Below are 18,310 nucleotides of genomic sequence, written 5' to 3'. Positions count from 1 at the left end.
GGTCTCCAAAGATATTATTTTTGGATTTCATTAAATACAGATGCTAAAATCCCTAAGGCAATGATTTAAAAAGAACAGAAATAAGAGTAAACATTTAAAAATCTACAAAGGTGAAAAATATGATGAGAAGAACAACAGTATTAATCAATCCAAAAGTAAGCAAAGAGTAAATAACACTGAAAAAAAGGAGGGCAGCCAGAGAATCAGGCGGTAAACATAAATTGAAGCATGTCAAAATGGCAATAAATGTAAAAGGAGTGAAAACTTTACATAATAGATTAAAAAGTTAAATAGCCAGTTATGTGCAATCCATGAATGACATTCCTAATACATGAGGACAAGAACAGAAAGTAAATGCTAACCAAAACAGAGCAGGAACTATTATGATGGTTTAAGGTTAAACAACTTTAAAGGAATATTACTAAAGTCTAAGAGGTTAATTACATAATGATTAAAACTCAACCCAATAGGAAAATATTCCAATGATAATGTAGTTACAGGTTATATAAAGAAACAAAAGGTCTATCTTTGACCTAAATAATGATACTATCCTCATGCCTCATGAGGATGACTTATGATATACTCCAATAAAATGACAATGATATCTCTAAAGTGAACCAGAGGCTTATAGAAACCAGATATGTGAAAAGAGTTTGATCTCCCATATGATCCCCTAATAGAAGAACAATAAGTTCTTGTGACCTGGACCTGCTTGATATTTGATGTCATGAGGAGATCACTGAAGATATTGGTGCTATAGCACAGGGTGTGGAAGAAATCTGAATGATGCCTGGACATTAGGAAAAATAGTGTCTGGGGTCTTAAAGACTTGCCTCAAAACAAGCAGCCATCAAAGTGCAGAGTCAGCTAAGCGCACATGGAAGGGGCAGACCAGCCTCTGTGATCCAAAGATTGTACATAATAAATTCTGAACCCAAAGGAGGGCTCGGTACCAGAGCCTAAATTATAAACACCCAGTTTGTGGAACGTTACTCATTTAATACTCATTTAACAACATTCATTTGCAAGGATCCTCCATGGATTGTGTCTCTGATGAATTCCCACTGGCCACAGTCTAGGGATGTGAATTGCTTTAATGTCAAAGAACAATATAAAATGGATTTTTTTGCAGCTAGAGTTAGGCTGCAGGTTAGCCTCTGTCATTAGATTTCCCTTATAACACATTTTGAACTTAATCTGTTTTAAAGATTTTTTTCTGCTTTTGTTTTGATTGAGGTTTTTCTCTGTTTTACGTGTTCACTGTTGCTGAGTTCTTCTTTGTCTTTGTTTTGTATAATTTTCTGTACATGGAAATCAGGATGGGTAGATCTAAGAAGATAGCAACAGGATTAAAACTTCCCTGGGGCCATGGAAGGGACATGGGCCGTATAGGAAATCAACAGCAATGGGTAAAAGAAGGAAGAAAATGGTCCAAAGCTATTGTGATGAATGCACCACCTTTCTTAATAAGACTAAAGTACTGAATTGCATGATATGCTATCCTTATCATCTCAACAAAACTACTAAAAACAAAACCAAAAGACATAAATAAGGAAAATGGACACACTGACCTTCACAATGGGAGATTTTGCCACAACTCTGTATAAATTAGCTAAACAGACAAAGTGTTAGTAATGATATAGAAGATGTGAACAATGCCTTAAAGAAGCTTGGCCAAATGACTATTTACAGAATAACATATGCCCAAATTGGAGGCTATACATTATTTTCAAGTACCTGTCCTGTTATATATCTAAGGGGGAAAAAAAGATGACTCATGTAAAGCCACGAAGTCAGTCTACTTTCTACTTCATTGCACAGTGCCTGTGATCTTACAATGGCTACGCAAGGCAAAAGTGATCTCTTTTTGCTTGGAACAAAAGGGGAGTAGTAGTCAGGTACAAGCAGAGGAAATGAAATGTCTGGCTAATTGCCTCCATGATTTGCCTTTTGTACCATAAATTGAGATATACTGGATGGTGTCTGACTACTGTTACTGAGTATTTTGATCAAATATTCTACAGAATAATCTTGATCCAAAGAGGGAGAAATACAAAACGTAATTTCAAATTCTCTTGTACGTCAAACTTTAAGGAGCCACGGAGGCTGGATGAATCCCCCAAATTGTTGCCTTATGGTTTTAAACCTTAAGCAAAAAAATCCCCTGAAATCCTGTTGAAACTCTAGCTCAATTGGTAAAGGATGTCTGCCTGGAACATTATTCTCTTTTAAGATCTACAGGGAATCAATTCAACAATAGCAACTGAAAAGTTTAGATAAGAACTTTAGGAGGCAGGGATCTTACTAACGGGGGAATAAAAATTCAGAAAAGGAGGATGAGAATGGCTGGCCCACTTAAATGTAATTAATGTCACTGAACTGTATACATAGAATCTGATGAATTTGTGTATGTTCTGCTGTGTATAATCTCAATGATAAAATAAAATAAACTATTAAACAAAACGAATCAGTCTTAACAAAGTTCACTGCAAGAAGCACAAAAAATAGGTTAATTAAAAAATATGAACAAGAATCACAATGAAAACCCAAAAGAAATTTGCGGTAACTGAGCAAATGTAAACAAGGATTAGAGATGTTATAAAGGAACTACTGTGAACTTTGTTAGGCATGATGCCTTAGTTCGTATTAAAAGAAAAGTCTCGGCCTGTTAGAGAGGTGCAATACTCGTGTATCCAGGGGGTGTTTCAGAGTGTGTGGGCAAACGGAACAAAAGATAACAGAATTTTCATACAAATGCCTTAAAGACCCCTTGTATGGGTAAAAATGATTTACGTGAAAATACTCCAGAAATTGAAAGGGGGGGGGGTGTAGAAATATAATGCATTAAATAACATTGGTCAAATTTTGATAGTAGTTGAAACTAGATAATGGGAATAACAAGGAGATATCTATTTATATATACCGTATATACTCATGTGTAAGCCAAATTTTTCAACACATTTTTAGGCAGTTTTTGTGGTAAAATCAGGTGCCTAAGCTGATATTCGGGTCGCCTTATACTCGAGTATATACGGTATATTTAAAACAAGGATATCTTATAACACTACCTCTATTTTTCTTTTTTTAACGAACAAATTTCTAAACAACAACAACAAAACAAACCCCAAACTCACTGCCATTAAGTTAACGGCAACACACAGGGACCCCAGAGGGCAGGGTATAACTGACCCTGTGAGTTTCTGAGACTAACTCTTTATAAGAGTAGAAAGCCTCATTTTTCTCCCCAGCAGTGGCTGGTGGTTTCAAACTGCTGATCTTGCAGTTAGCTTCTCAGTGCATAATTTCTATGCCATCAGGGCTCCTATTTCTAAATTGCAAAGTAAAAAAAGAAAGAAAAACAACAAAAAATTCACAGCAAAGCCTGTGGGATGCTACTGAAATGATATCCTGAAGGCAATTAATCACTTTATGTATTTATATTAAAAATATTATAGTTCAAAATTAAATATAAAAGCAGTTTTTTTAAATGTCTAAAAAAGCAGAAGGAAAAGCATAAAAGCCTAGTGTTATTTGTATATGATAATAAAATGAACGTATATATGCTTGGCACAAAAAGGCAAGTAAATAAGTACAAAAGTAAACAAGCAAGTACAAAAGTAAACAAGCAAAAAACTTAGGAAGGTTTCTCAACCTTCCTAATGCCCCGACCCTTTCATATAGTTCCTCATGTTGTTCTGATCCCCCAATCATAAAATTATTTTTGTTGCTACTTCATAACTGGAATTTTGCTACTGTTAGGAATCAGGCGACCCCTGTGAAAGGGTCGTTCGACCCCCAAAGGGGTCGTGACCCACAGGGTGAGAACCACTGACTTAGAAGGAGAAAGAAAATACAGCTGTAGCAGCTAATAAAATCTTTAATCAATTTATCAAATTAAAAGCTATATTGGCACATCCCTATAAAGCTTTAATTATACGAAATAAGGAGCAAATAAAAATGTTACTATTTTTATAATTAAATAAATTTTATCAATAATTAAGAAAAAAAATGCAAGGCTGAAAAGGTATTATAAGCTATTACAATTGTCAAGGAATAAGTAATGAAAATCTTATGCAAAAAGAAAAGAAGATCATTAAAAAAAGGAAACGCTCACTTTCACCTCACAATGGAGACCAGAGGAAAAATATGAGAAAAGGAACACTCGGGGGACATTTTACCCTAGCCATTTTTTAGAGATCCTATGAAACGTATTAGTAAAATTAACTACTAATATAGAAAAAAATTTAATTGTTAGGTTTAACTCAGGAATTCAAGTCTGTCCCATGCTAGAGAATGCATTTGCAGCATTCATGTTATAGATGAAAAAGAAAAACCCTCTGAGCCCCAAGAGGAATAAACACCAAATTCAAGACGGTGATTGGTGCTAGATACGATGCAGCTGAGAAAAGGCACCTAAGTTATCAAATTGGTGATGCTCTTTTCCTTACACTAAAAGTATACGAATCTACCCACCCCTCATGCTTTAAATTATATATATAGTTTCTTATCTTCTCTGCAGTGTATAACATATTTCATTTAAGAAGTGACTATTTTATTTAAAAAGACAAAAATACACCAAATTGTTTTTTGCTGGATTTTCATTTTGCATCACTTTTTTTTTTACACTGAGTATGCAAGTTGAAAACAGAAAGGAAAATAAAAAGAAAACTAGAAGTTATTTTATTTGGGGTTACTTGGTAAAATTCCAACTTTTAAAATAAAATTTTATGCTTTCACTTTAAATTATTAAAGAGATTTTAAAATGCCTAGCATTTTTAATCACATATACTGCACTAATTTACTCAACTCTACACACACACACACACACACACACACACACACAAAAATTAGTTTAGGGAAAGAAACCCTCTCTGCTGCCAGGTGCTCTTGGTCAAGGGCTCCTCAATCAAGTGAGTATAATCTTTATTTTGCCTTGGCTGCCTATAAATCCAGAGAGGAGATGTAAACATACATACACTAGACTAAACAGCGGCTAAAAAGTGGCCACTACTTACTCTCCCACTCACACATACCATGTAAGTCTGTGGGAAAAAACTTACAGCAAAGCTAAGGAACTCAAGTAAAGTTTTCTGAAAATAACCCATAGCTGACAAGTCAGTAGGAGGGCCTGGATGGTTTCAAGACACAGTTTTTAACCAAGACTTGGACCTCCAACTGTTTTTCTTAAACAAAGATTTACATCCCATCCTTGGTTAAATTACTTAAAAATTAATCAAATTAATTACTCTGAGTGGATAAGCAGGAGGCTGGACAAGATAGTGCTGATGTCAGCTAACGCAGTCTGTGTTACTTTAACTAAATATATCAGCTTGGTTTTAAACAGATCTACTGTGCACAAATATGGTAAGAGGCCTACATCCCACTCAAACCCTTAGTTCTCTTTTCTGTTTGGGGGATCAATACAACCAGTTTAAATATATATATGACATAGTAAAAATGCTAAATTTTCAACAGCAGATTCATACATACCTCATTAACAGAGATTCTTTTATTTCTTTTTTTAAAATAGTGGCCTTCAGTCTTCATGCACAACTACATGCTGAGATGTCAAGGAATGCTTTCAAGTCATTATGCAAATGTTATTTAGATGACAAGGAGTAAACAGACAACCTTAAGTTGAAAGTCCACTTGTAGACAGATTTTAATTCAAGTATTTGTTTTGGTTTTAAATATTTCTGTAGTGTTTATCATCATGGAGAAGAGAAAGAAAGAAAATAAACTGTGACAAAAATGTCAAGAAAGTTAAATATTCTAGAGTCAGTGTTATACTGTCTCAAGAAATCACACCCAGAAAGTATGGGTGACATTTTGTGTCTAAATGAGGACCTATTTCATGTTTTACAGTCACAGCTGTTGCTGTGCTACTCAAGTTACCCAAGAACAAAAAAAAGTATAATTTGAGAACACAGACTTTTATGGTTGCGAATCAGAACTTTTTCCTAAATAATTAAAAGATTGTGGTTTTTAATTCACAAAATGACTATACTAGGTCACCTTCGAGTAATGGAAATCTCTGTTTAAACATTCTTCTGGCAAGGGGCATGAAGTATTAGATCTTATTTCCAAGCTTCACCAGCTGGGTTTTGTCATTAACATTTATTAACAATCTAAGATATGGCTTTCACTGTATAATCCGTACTACACAAATGTTTTCTATGGCCCTCCAGAGGGTTTTGATGTGACAAAATACTGGCAAAGATTATAGCCCCGTGGCTATTCACCAGAGGCCATTTAAAATTAACATGGTACTAATCCAATGTAAACAAGAAGTCGCACAAACACCCCTCTGAACAAAAGCAGTAGAAGATTCCAATTTTATATTCAAACACAACAAATGTGTTTTGAATAAAATGTTTTGAGGAAAATTTTTGAAGTAATTTTCACATGCATGAAATGTGCCAACTTCATGAAGTTACAATTTTCATCATCCAAAAACAGTCAGGGGCAGAGCACAATTCACTACCACACTCATAGCTTCATTCCATTTTTCCTAAGAGTGTTTGTTGTATCCCCAATGCCGTCTGCAGAACATCAGTGATGCCTAGTGACCTTGAAATTTGTTTACAGTATAATTTCTAAAGCAGAAAGTTTGTGGGATTGGAATAAAATTGGACTATAATAAGAAAGCAATGATGATCATATCACTCAAAGAATGAGACTATTTAGTTTTCTAACTTTTGTGGAGAAATCTCAAAGTTGAAAAAGTAATTTCACAAGATGTTTTAATACACTCAGAAGACGCAAAGAAAAAGAGGGCACCGGAACTTTCTGTGAGATTTGTGTCTTCAGAAAAAAATTAGCTAAAATGACTCCGTCAAGGTTTTCTGAACAAGAAGGCAGAGAACTACATGGAAGAAAGAGTAGGTGGTAAATGAGCATTTATTTAAAGGCCCAGAAGACACTAACAGTGTATCTATGTTTTAATGAACAACCTCAACATCCCTGTGTGAACTTCACAAAAAAGCCATGACATTCTATCCTGAAAATAATTACTTCCTTTTATTTTAAATATCTTCAAAAGGTGAAAAAAACTAACAATATAATCTATAATTATATATGTATGAACATGATATAAAAATGAAGTGAAAATAAATTCTTACTTGAATCCTTCTTATATGAATATGCATTACAAAGTAATTGTTATTTCAAAAATTGATTATCATTATTAATTTTCCCAAAGAAAACGCCTGAACACTAGCATACTTTTCCCTCTTTCAGGTGATTTTGGTAATGTCTTATCATCAATTACTAATGTATTATTCTCTTACCCTTCACTACTTAGCTTCCTCAACTTCAGGCCTATATTCTACTTCATTCCATTTGCACTCTATTTTAAAGTTTGAAAATAATTTCAAATCTCACAGTTACTTAAAACATTATTTCCACTCCTGTAGCTTTGGTTAACAAATGCACAATTGTCCAGCTAATGCCCAGATGTTATTGTTCTAATAAATATTTTCTATAAGTATTTGATCACATTTATTGTTTGCTGACTTCATTTGCATCTCACCACTGGGCTATATTTTTGCTAAGTGTCAGTTCTCCATACTAAACGTTAAGTTCCACATAGGAGAAGATTGCGAAGTTTTCCCAAGCATATAACACTGTACAAGGCGTCTAATGGGCTCTCAATCAACACTTGCTGAATGAAAGAATAGATTAATGAACTTTGCTTGTCCAGACTCAATGCACTCACATCCCATTATGTCAAAATTCAAGAAGTTAACCTACTGATACATATCAGCAATGTTTACCTCTTATGTGATTTTCCTTCAGTAGTTTTCTAAAGAACATCTATTGAAACTACTATTAATATTCAAATTGTATTCTGTCCAACTTCCCTACTGTTAATAACATCTAACATTTTCCTATTCTCCAGACTTAAAATATTTAAATTACTGTTGATACCTATTATTTCTTCAACTAGCTAGTCAGCCAGAAAGTGCTCCAATCATCTATTCACCCACAGTCAAATCTACCGTCCAATTAGGTCCTCAGTGACTGAAACCTAGAACACTGCACGTTGGCTTTATGGCTCATTTCTGTTTAAGAACAGTTACCACGTATTGAGTACGTGTGGTTACGTGTTCCCAGTCACAGCAGCCTCATGTACAATAGGATGAAACACTGCCTGGCCTTACACTATCTTCACAATTGTTCTGTGTGAATCCATTGTTCTAGCCATTGTGTAAATCCATTCTCATTAAGGGTCTTCCTCTTTACACTGATTCTCTACTTAACCAAGCATGTTAACCTTTGTCCAAAGACTGGTCACCCCTGATAGCATTTTCTATACCAAACAGTATTAAATGCTTTACATTCTCTCATTAATTCTTAGAACCTGTATGAAATTTTTTCTCACTGTACTCAGAGATTAAATCACTAAGGTTGAAGAGGTAGCAAGAGGTAAAATCACCCATGTCAGTGATGTCCTCCACTATGAATGATGCTATTCGCATAGTACATCTTTGACCCCAAACCCAAAGGAACTTCCTATTGTGCTGTATGTACAAATATCTTGGCATTTAAATATCTTGGCACCATGGTATTTTATTAATGTACCTTTTTTTCTGAGAAACTAAAATATTCATCAACAGAGCGAGCTTCTGAAATTGTCAAAGATGTCATTTTCCTTGCCAGGAGTGTGGCAAGACATGACTTCTGCTCAATAGCTCTGTCAGAGAGAAATTCCCTTACATGGATCACCATTCTTCTTGCATTCTTTCATTCTTTGGCTTCAATGGAATCAAGCCATAACAGTGAAAAGGAATGAGCCTGAGCCTGAACTGACTCTGGTCTTGGCTCCAATTCTAGCCCCACCCATGTGTGATCATGTGCAACGATAGAGGTAACATCTCTCGTCTCTTTTTCAGTATTACCTACTTTACAGGCACCTTTGTTAGGATTAAATAGAAAATATGAAGAACGGGCAAACCCTCAATAAATGTTAACTGCCCTAGCAGTATCATAATTATCATCACTCTTTTTCTTTGGGTGTTACTTCATTTGTTGACTTCCCTTTCTTCTTAACCAGGATTTCAATCTGCCATCAGCTGCAGCTTCACGGATGCTCTCACCGAAGAGTTATTTCTCTCTATTTCTGAGTCCATTCTTTCCCACAAAATCAGACCCACATTCTAGATGCTTGCTGAATTGCTTTGCGAAATTAAAATGTCCAAATGTATGGGTCCAATTTTCTTCCCCAAAACCCAGGTGGTGTACTGGGTTATGCATTTTTAGCTGCTAACCACAAGGGTAGCAGTTCCAGACTGTGGGGGAAAGATGAGGTTTCTAACCCTGAAAAGAGTGACAGTCTTGGAGCCCCACAGGGACAGTCCTACCCTGTTCTATAGGGTTGAGTCAGACTCCACTCAATGGCAGTGAGGTTTGTTTTGGGTTATTTCCTTCCCACTCTCCAACCAGTTTCTTATCTTGATAACCATATTTCTAATACTGGAGGCGCTCTTTCCAAGTCACTAACACTTCAGGCCTTGGCTTCATCGTCCATGCTTTACTTCTCCAGTTAGGTGTACTGTGTTACAGAACTGACCAAAAGCAAGTTTCTTACAACAATCTCCTTGTCATATTTCCACTGCTAACAATTCAGATCCTCTGAACTTGTGATGGTCTCATGGCCTTCCTCTAATTATACAAACATAACCTATGATTTCCCACCTCACTGCTGTGTTACATATTTTATTCTTCAGATCAAAACACTTTCCCCAATATTTTAACACAACCAACTCCATTAAAATCCACTCAATCATCTCCATATGTCTATCACAAATACTTCTTTTACAACACCTTTCTTAAGTCCTATTAAATAGATGTGTTTTTCACTTCTGTGCATTGTGTGATTCTTTACAGAACCCTTACAATTAGGCAGTAAATGCTGTATTTATAATTGTTTTTTTTTTCTTATTATTGAATCATAAGCTCTCTGAGGTAAAGGTGTGCATCTTACTTATATTTGTACATTGATGGAAGTGACCTGAACACAGAAGGTCGGCTGTAGTAAACGTGGATTTTTTGTTTGTTTGTTTTTAGTTATCCATCCTTAGTCTTGTGGACATTTCTATTATTACCTTGTATAATATGATTTATAGTTAGTCATATATAGCTACCTGAATTCACATGTAATGGTTACAATTTCAACAGGTCTATAAGCTATTGAGGTAGTTAGTTTATTGTGCCAACCTGGCCAATAAACACATGTGGGGTTAACTGAAGGGTGGAGGGATAAATGGCTCAGTGAGTTCTCAGGACTCTTGCTTTCTGATGGTCGCACCAGGGTGCAGCTGTCTTAGCCAGTTTCCTGCTTCAGCTGGCAAGGCATCCCCAAGAGGCCACATGAACCTATCCCGACAGAGCCCTGGGTGCTGGAGCACCTGTGTGGAGACCCCTGCCAGCACTGAGATGCTTACACATTCACTAACTCGGCTTTCTTCCTGCAGTCAGTATCATAGCGTGTGCTTTGTGAGATGGAGGAGGACTTTGTGGATTGGCGTCGGACATATGGGTTAATGCTGGACTTGTGGGTTTGGACAGCACTGGGTTGGGATGTTTTCTTGATATGCACTTAACCTTTATATAAAACTCTCTCTTGTACATCAGTTTCTGTGGATTTGTTTCTCTAAAGTACCCAGACTAATACATTAATCTTTAAGTTTTAAATCATGTGATTAGACTCAGAATATAATCCTCCCTCATATTTTATTTGCTCATTATCATTTGAAGATATTTTCCTGAAATTAGACTTGATTTCTCATGAAAAATCATAGCATTGTATACCTAGTATCAGAAGGAAAAAAAAGTATAATGCAAGAAAAATTCAGAAAACTACTATGGAGGTGCTTTGATTCTTTAAAATTTTTTTTAAATTTCCAGTGAACCCACGTCTGAATTGAATAAATTTCTATGCCTTCTTAAAAGAAACCTTTAAGACATGTTCTTAAATTTGAGGTTAAGATACTCTTTTAAAAAGTTATCTTTGTCTCTCCCAACCACCACAGGGCACTTCCAGTGGTAGGAAAGAAAATTAATACTATGGAGGACAATTGAAAATAAAAGATATTCCCAATTTCTTCTAGGTAAGAGGATAATTAGAACTTAAAAAGAACCTAAACTTGTACTGATTTTAGGAAGAAAAGGAAGATTATATATATATATATATATATATATGTATGGAAAGAGAGAGGGAAAAATCTCCTAATCTCAAAAATAGCACTGGAGACTCAAATGCAAACATTTGAACATAACAGAAGACATAAAAAGAATAATCCATCAACAGCTATAAACCACATACCTGTTTAAGTCTGGCAAGTTCTTTCAAAGCTCTTCCCCATTGCTGCTTGTAATGCAGCTTGGACTTAGTTGAAGATTCCAACTTTCTTTCAAGTTCAACCTAACAGTGATTAAAATCATATCAAGTGAAACACTATACCACTGTGTACAATCACTGAAAGATAATATATACAAAGAGTCTGGCTTAAGAAAAGAGTTTATGTAGTGTAACATACGACATCATCTAAAACTGTTATACAACTTACTATAAATATTATGGCACATGAACATTTTCTTGTTTAAAATATAGTCTTATTTTTATTGCTCAACAGCCTATACTAAAAAGAACTGAGTAAGTCGTAACCTCTAGACAATTACTATAAATGTATTTAAAACATGTATATTGTATAAAGTTTATCCACAGGGTAAAAAATACAATCATTTTTCTATAAAAAGCAGTCTGTTAGCATTCCAGTTAAGCTGGCACTTTGAATGTTAGCAATCAAATTATTCTTCTTGGAAACCTTCATTTTATGGAATTCATTTTATATATAATGAAGAGAGCTAGTAGAGACATTTTTGTAACTATACTCTGGCAAAAACACTGAAGAACACTGAAAAACAGAAAGAAGTTCACTAAGAAAGAAAAGTCAAAAAATATTTTCAGAATGTTGAAATAAACCCAAAAGTAACAAAAAACAATGTTCTTTAATAATATACACAGCACTTTCACTTTCTATTTTCCCTCAAATATATAAAGAAAAGCACTCGCATGATTCAATTTTTAAAATATGGTTATTTATAGTTGCAGCAGGCAGTCTGTTGCGCATGAATTGAAGCCAACTTGGCTATGTTTTTTTACAATGTACTCTCAGTGTTTTCAGATCAAGTACCAAACAAATTCATGCAGTCAATAGACAGTTTTACTAGTTAAGTGATAATGTAATAATCGGCCAGAATAACAATAAAAATACTGTTACTCTCAACTAGTCTAAATTTTATGTCAAGTCTAATTACCACCACCACCTCCAACATACACAATTCCTAACGTTTCACTAGAAAATAAAAAAAACGGCACTCAAATGCAGCAAATGCACATCAAACTAAAATGAAAGGAGAAGCAGGTTGCCAGATTCACCTGAGGTCAGAAAATCCTCTGCAATCATATATAACTACATGGAGCCCAGGGCTTTCCTGCTTACAGATCCCGAGTGCTTGGATTTAAATGTGTTAACATTTCACAACTACGTTCAAGCACACTTAAATGGAATAATACTGCTAGATTATTGAAAGTGATTTCTCCCACTTATGCTCCAATGACTTATACACATTACTTGGTAATATACCAACAGGGCATACCTCTGAGGATTAGCAAACATCTTCTTGGAGGAAAGAGTAGTACCAATCACAAAAGAGACTGTGCCATGGGTCTGACGAAGGTCTACAAACCTGAAGGGGCCCAAGGATGAGGACTAGGGCAAGGGTTAATCTAAAGCAGTATTTCCCAAAGAGTGCGATACCACCCCCTAGAGGGTGTTGGGGTGATTTGGGGGGTGGGGGCTGCAAAAGTAGATTACTACACTTTATCCTAGATTATGGGTTATAATACAAGTTTTTAATTGCCAAGGAGGGACTGGGTAATTTTATCGCTGAAAAGAGCGAGGTAGGCTACCTAAGTTTTTTGGGGGGAGTGGGGGGGTCTCTTTATATCTAATGGGCCAACTCCATCAGGGTAGGTTTTACCATAATTATTAAAATAATCTCATACATACTATTTTTTTCATTCTTAACAAATGAAGAAACAAATGAAGGTACACATTTGAGACACAATCTCATTCTTCTGATTTATTTCTAAAACCAAATCAATGGGTCTTCATTTTCCTAAGGCTACAGATGCTTCTGAGATTCTACAGAAATTTATGAGCCCAATTCTCAGAAAAATTCTCACAGCCCAAATTTTCATATAATTTCAGGACATTAAAAGACCTCAAGTTAAGAGTCCTTATTTTAAGTAGATTTGGGAATTCTTTAAACCAATGCATTTATATTTTTGTTTAAGGTATTCTATGACTGAATTAATATATGGTAACGCCAAAGGATAGACCCCCAGAAGGGAAAACTTAGCTCCGGACTTGAGTCACTTACGAAGCCAGTGAAAGCAGGAAGCACACTCGTGTTTACGGGTTCTCAATTTTTATCAGGAATATGCCCAGGAGTCTGGGTCTCTATTAGAAACATGGCATTTGTCTTGGATTCTAACTTCATGGACCATCTCTCACCAAAAAAACTAGATATTCTTCCTTAAAAGATTTCTCAACTTTATTCCTTTATAGTCCTACCAGCACTTAATTAGCCCAGGCCGTTCTCATCTCTCCTTGATTATAAGAAGTTCTCTTGTCTCTCCAACCTCAAATTTACTCCCCCTATTTCAAAGCTTGCATATGAAGAGAAGATGAAGAGAATTCTCTCTCTGCTCAACAGTCTACTATAGCTATTAGTTGTCTACAATATTGAACCCACCTTCCTGCCTACGTTTCAAGGCACACTACAATTTCATTTCCATCAATAGTCTATAAGAAACACTCTACTTCAACCAGGTTTGTTTCCTTAAGCGCCATGAGACTCCTTACCCAAGTTGTTTCCTGAGCCTGTCATTTTTCCTTCTCTAATTACCTATACCTTAAAGGTAAATTGTGCCTAATTCTACCTCTACATGAAGCTGTCTTAAAACTATTATATTCTGAAAACCAAATGATTTCTCCTCTTTGAATTAATTGCAAAGGACTTGCTATCACATACCTTGGTACTTCAGGATAGATGCTTGTTTGTAGCTGAGTCACATCTCTAATTACAAACTAAGTGTGAGGTCCCCAAAAGACAATGTACTTTTCTCTTCCCTCATCTTTCCCATTGCCCTAAAATAGGGTTGATAATTTCCAAATGTTCTTTAATGCATTCATTTTTTATTTAAAAATTTCCATTTTTTGAAATTCTATTATCATCCCTTTCAAACTCTGTATGCCCACTAAATTATAATGCTTCCCCCATAATTCATTTTTTATTTTAATTTTTTCAAGCCATATAAAAGACATTTTTGAAATAAAAATAATCATAATCAGTTATTCATATCTTACATAATAAAAAGAATAAAAATATATTCAATAAATTGTATCTTAATGATAATTTACTTTTAGGCCATTTTATTGAAAATGGAAATATTTCCGTTATCCTTCAGAATATGGGTATTACAAATAACATTCTCAATCAGACAAAACCAGAACTTTTACAGTACATTAGATATTTGTTTTAACTTAGGTCTTTCCTCTAGTGCTTTTATTTGTTACCACTTACAAAATAATATTCTGCCCTCTTCTGGCTTCAAGAAGATTTACAAAGAATTTCTTAAGAAATCTGAGAAACTTTGTTACACCAGGTACTTAAACATGCTGGATGAATTCATTAAGGCTAGTAATGAGGCAGCTGAATTACACATGCCTTTCCAATAAGTATGACATTTGACTGAAGACTTTTATTATTTTAAAAGAAATTCTAAAAATCACTTAGAATTTAGTAACTTTGGAGATGAATGAGCTAATGCTTGTTATAATTTTGGTATCTGGTCTCTAATTTCCCCCCAAGTAAAATTAAATATTATTTCACAGATGAGATAGTCTAAATAGTACTTCAAATACTTCTAGTGGGTACTGCAGAGTTCATACTTAGAAACACAGACGTGCTTTCAGAATTGGTTTTATTAAAGGAGGGGCGAGAAAACATCCCACTGGACATAAGCACACTGGGAGAAAACTGAAAAAGTGGCTAAAAAAAAAAATTCTGAATAGACTATCTAAATATGCATTAAGTAAGACCAATAAGATGCTGTGATTAAGTAGATATAGGGGGGTGAGGGAGGGAGCCAAAGATAACTGGGCAGTTAGACTGCAAAACTAAAGGGGTCTTGGCACTAAAGACATGGAAACATGCTACTCTATGATCTTCAAGAAAGGGTGTTAAGTTAGGTGGAAAGATGGATACAGTGTTCAGTTGGGCCTTCCAGAACACACTTTCTACATGCTAAGTGAATGATGTTCAAAACTCTCTAACTGTATTCCACGACTAATTTAAACTTTATTTTACTTAACATCTATGTTATGCTTATAATGCCCCAGGTTTTGTGCTAAATAAGCACTTTACAAACATAGAGTCATTAGGTCATTTTACCAGCTTTTTTATCCTCATTGAGGAGATTCTGAAAATAGGAGCAGAGAAGTAAAAGTAATTTGATCAAGATGACATAGATTCTGAGTGGACCAGCCAGGATTCGAATCAAGATGATCTGATTCCAAAGGTCTTGCTGTTAACGATGGTCATTCTACAACTCCAAGTATAAGTCTAAACTTCTTGCCATAGCTTACCAAAAACCCCAAAAGCCCACCGTTAAGTCAATGACTACTCACTGACCCTTTAAGAGAGGTTAGAACTGCCTCATTGGGTTTCCAGGGCTGTAAATCTTTGTGGAAACAGACTGCCATGTTTCTCCCAGGGAGCAGTGCATGGGTTCAACTGCAATGGAGGCCTTCATTTTAACCTCTGCATCACCAAGGCTCTTATTTTCTTATACTTAGCACAAGTAAAAATCGTCTTACTCATGTATTTGTTAACTCACTCCTCTAAAATGAGAAGCTGTTTGTCTTAAGAACATAGAGGGCACTCAATAAACAGCTGATAAAGTGCTTAACAGTAGACAGCCATCCCCAAACTGTTTTGCACCAAAAGGAGACATGCACAAACAACATACTCTTCACCTGTAAACTCCTGCTGAAAGAATCATCAAAAATTTGAAGCAGCAAAGAGCATACTGTTTCATCTCCAACAACCAATGTTTATTTCTACAAGGTACAGGATGGGGTGAATAATTTGAAACTTAGACCAGTGAACACATAGCTGCTCTGAATGAAGTGGAAGGATCTACTGACAACTCTGCCACTCCTATACCTCATAGTGGACACATTGTCTGAAAAGGCCACTCTTAACATATTCCCATTTACACTGTTAGTGCTAGGTTCACATTTTCCCACATTATTTAGCTCATTTCACATAATGCCCTATATTTAAGGTTCTTAACATCTTCAATAAGGAGCTTTGGTGCTACTGCGGAACATCGGCCTGCTAACTTCAAGGTCAGAGGTTCAAACCCATCAGCTGCTCCATAGGAAAGAGATGAGGCTTAAGAGTTATAGTTTCAGAAACCCTCTATAACTTTATGATAAGTTGGAATCAACTTGATAGCATTAGCAGTGGGTTTAGTTCTGGCATTATACTTCAGCAACCAATAAGTAGATGTGTTCATTCCTCTAATCCGCTATCACATAGCCAAACCTTTTCCAAGATCTTAAAACCCTAGTTCCTCCCTTCATCATCGAACTTGAACCCTCTATTTGACTCACCCTCGGGGACAATGATCTTTCGGGTTCTTTGACCTTTTTCTGATCCATTTAATAAATCAGATGTTGAATATTCTAAATACTGGTCTCTAGGATAATACAGTTATATGGCCTTCAGTATACTTATAAATCCACATTCAAGTCCTCAACTTTACCTCCACTTCTAAATCTAGAGGATACAGAGATTAAGGATAGCGACAGTGAAAATATTCACAATGACTACACAGCACTGAGTTCCATCACATGACACCAGAATTAAAGGACACAATATCCAAAGACAGGGCACAATATCCAGCTGTGACGGCACCACCAACAACATCCTAGCTAGATGGTTTTCAGACAGCATATTTTCTGGCTCTATATTGCTTCCTTCTCTAGCTGCTGCCTATTTTCTGAAACTAGTTCTTCAGCTTTCCTGATTGTTTTGTGAAATCCTTAATTAGTTTCTGTTGCTTGCAAATAAGAACTTGTCTAATGAGTGTAAGCAATAACTGATATGAAGCCCAGATGCTTAAACCCAGGGCTTTTTACTGAGAACCCACAAGTAGTGAGCTCTGCAGGAAAAAGATGTGGTCATCGTATTACTTAGGGATTAATTACAGCACCAGAAAACTGATGGGGCTGTTCTAGTCTGTCCTCTAAGGTCAAGATGAATCGGCATCAACTTAACGACCACAAAGTCTTTGGTGTTTATATCTAACATAGGCCAAGGCACTTAAGTGCTGGCAATGCCAAGTGTCTTGAATTGTTTAACATTGTTCTTTCAGATCAGTCTCTACTGGAACATTATTGCATTTTGGATACAAACATTATTTATTGATCTTTTAAACTGATCACTGGGAATAGTTGAGCAGTCATAAAAAGACACGGTACCTTTTCCAAGGTGAGAAGACTTATTTCAGACTGGAGACGCATTTCTGGTTTGTTGCTCTGCTGGTCCTTGAAATGTTGGAACTCTTTTTCCAAATTCTTATACTTATTTTCAGCTTCATTAAGCTGCATTTAAAAGGAAAATGGTAGCATTTATAGTCGTATAAATACTTTTTGGTTTTTTTAAACAAAAAGTGCAAGTTTAATGTTACAGATATTAATTCCACTGCCTTTTTATTCTAAAATGTGTTCATATCAGAAAATGGGGAGGGGGCAGTTTATTAACAATATACAAAGCATTTTTACTGGTAAAAATTTAATTACTAGTATTATGAAAATGTTTTTGTTACACTGTAGCTGGCAAACCCAGAGAGGAATACTGATCCTATCTTTACATTTTTGAAGATGTCACATTCTAAGAGAAGATTGAGCATTACAGATATGCCAACTTGTTTGTTATCTATAAAAATAATTATAATTATTCTTATAATTTGATACTGTATAAATGTCATAAATTCAAATATTGTGATTTGGTCCAGTATCTTCATATTTGTATATAAGAAAATTGAGGGTCAAAGGCAAAATAATTGAGGCAATGTCAAATAACTAGTAGGATATGTATTAATAAAAACATACAGGGAACAGGCAGCAGACACCAAAGAACAAAAACCATCATTGTGTGACCACCTTCC

The 18,310-nt window shown here is 35.4% G+C and overlaps 1 protein-coding gene across 2 annotated transcripts in view; it reads right to left on the bottom strand.

The window, feature by feature from the left end:
- CEP120 (centrosomal protein 120) overlaps positions 1-18,310 on the bottom strand; it is an 86,737-nt gene that overhangs the window by 8,840 nt on the left and 59,587 nt on the right. For both annotated transcript variants that reach the window (XM_004696580.4, XM_045285303.1), the window contains 2 exons: positions 17,622-17,744; positions 11,327-11,425 (listed from right to left, as the gene is read on the bottom strand). In XM_004696580.4, coding sequence (XP_004696637.1) covers positions 11,327-11,425; positions 17,622-17,744 — 222 coding nt within the window. The remainder of the gene's footprint in view (positions 1-11,326; positions 11,426-17,621; positions 17,745-18,310) is intronic.

This window comes from Echinops telfairi, unplaced genomic scaffold (genome assembly GCF_000313985.2).
Source record: "Echinops telfairi isolate 266 unplaced genomic scaffold, ASM31398v2 ScPeMD7_7469;HRSCAF=8507_1, whole genome shotgun sequence".
Lineage (NCBI taxonomy): Eukaryota > Metazoa > Chordata > Mammalia > Afrosoricida > Tenrecidae > Echinops > Echinops telfairi.
The sequence above is the reverse complement of the archived record's forward strand: the minus strand, read 5'-3'. Positions and strand labels throughout refer to the sequence as shown.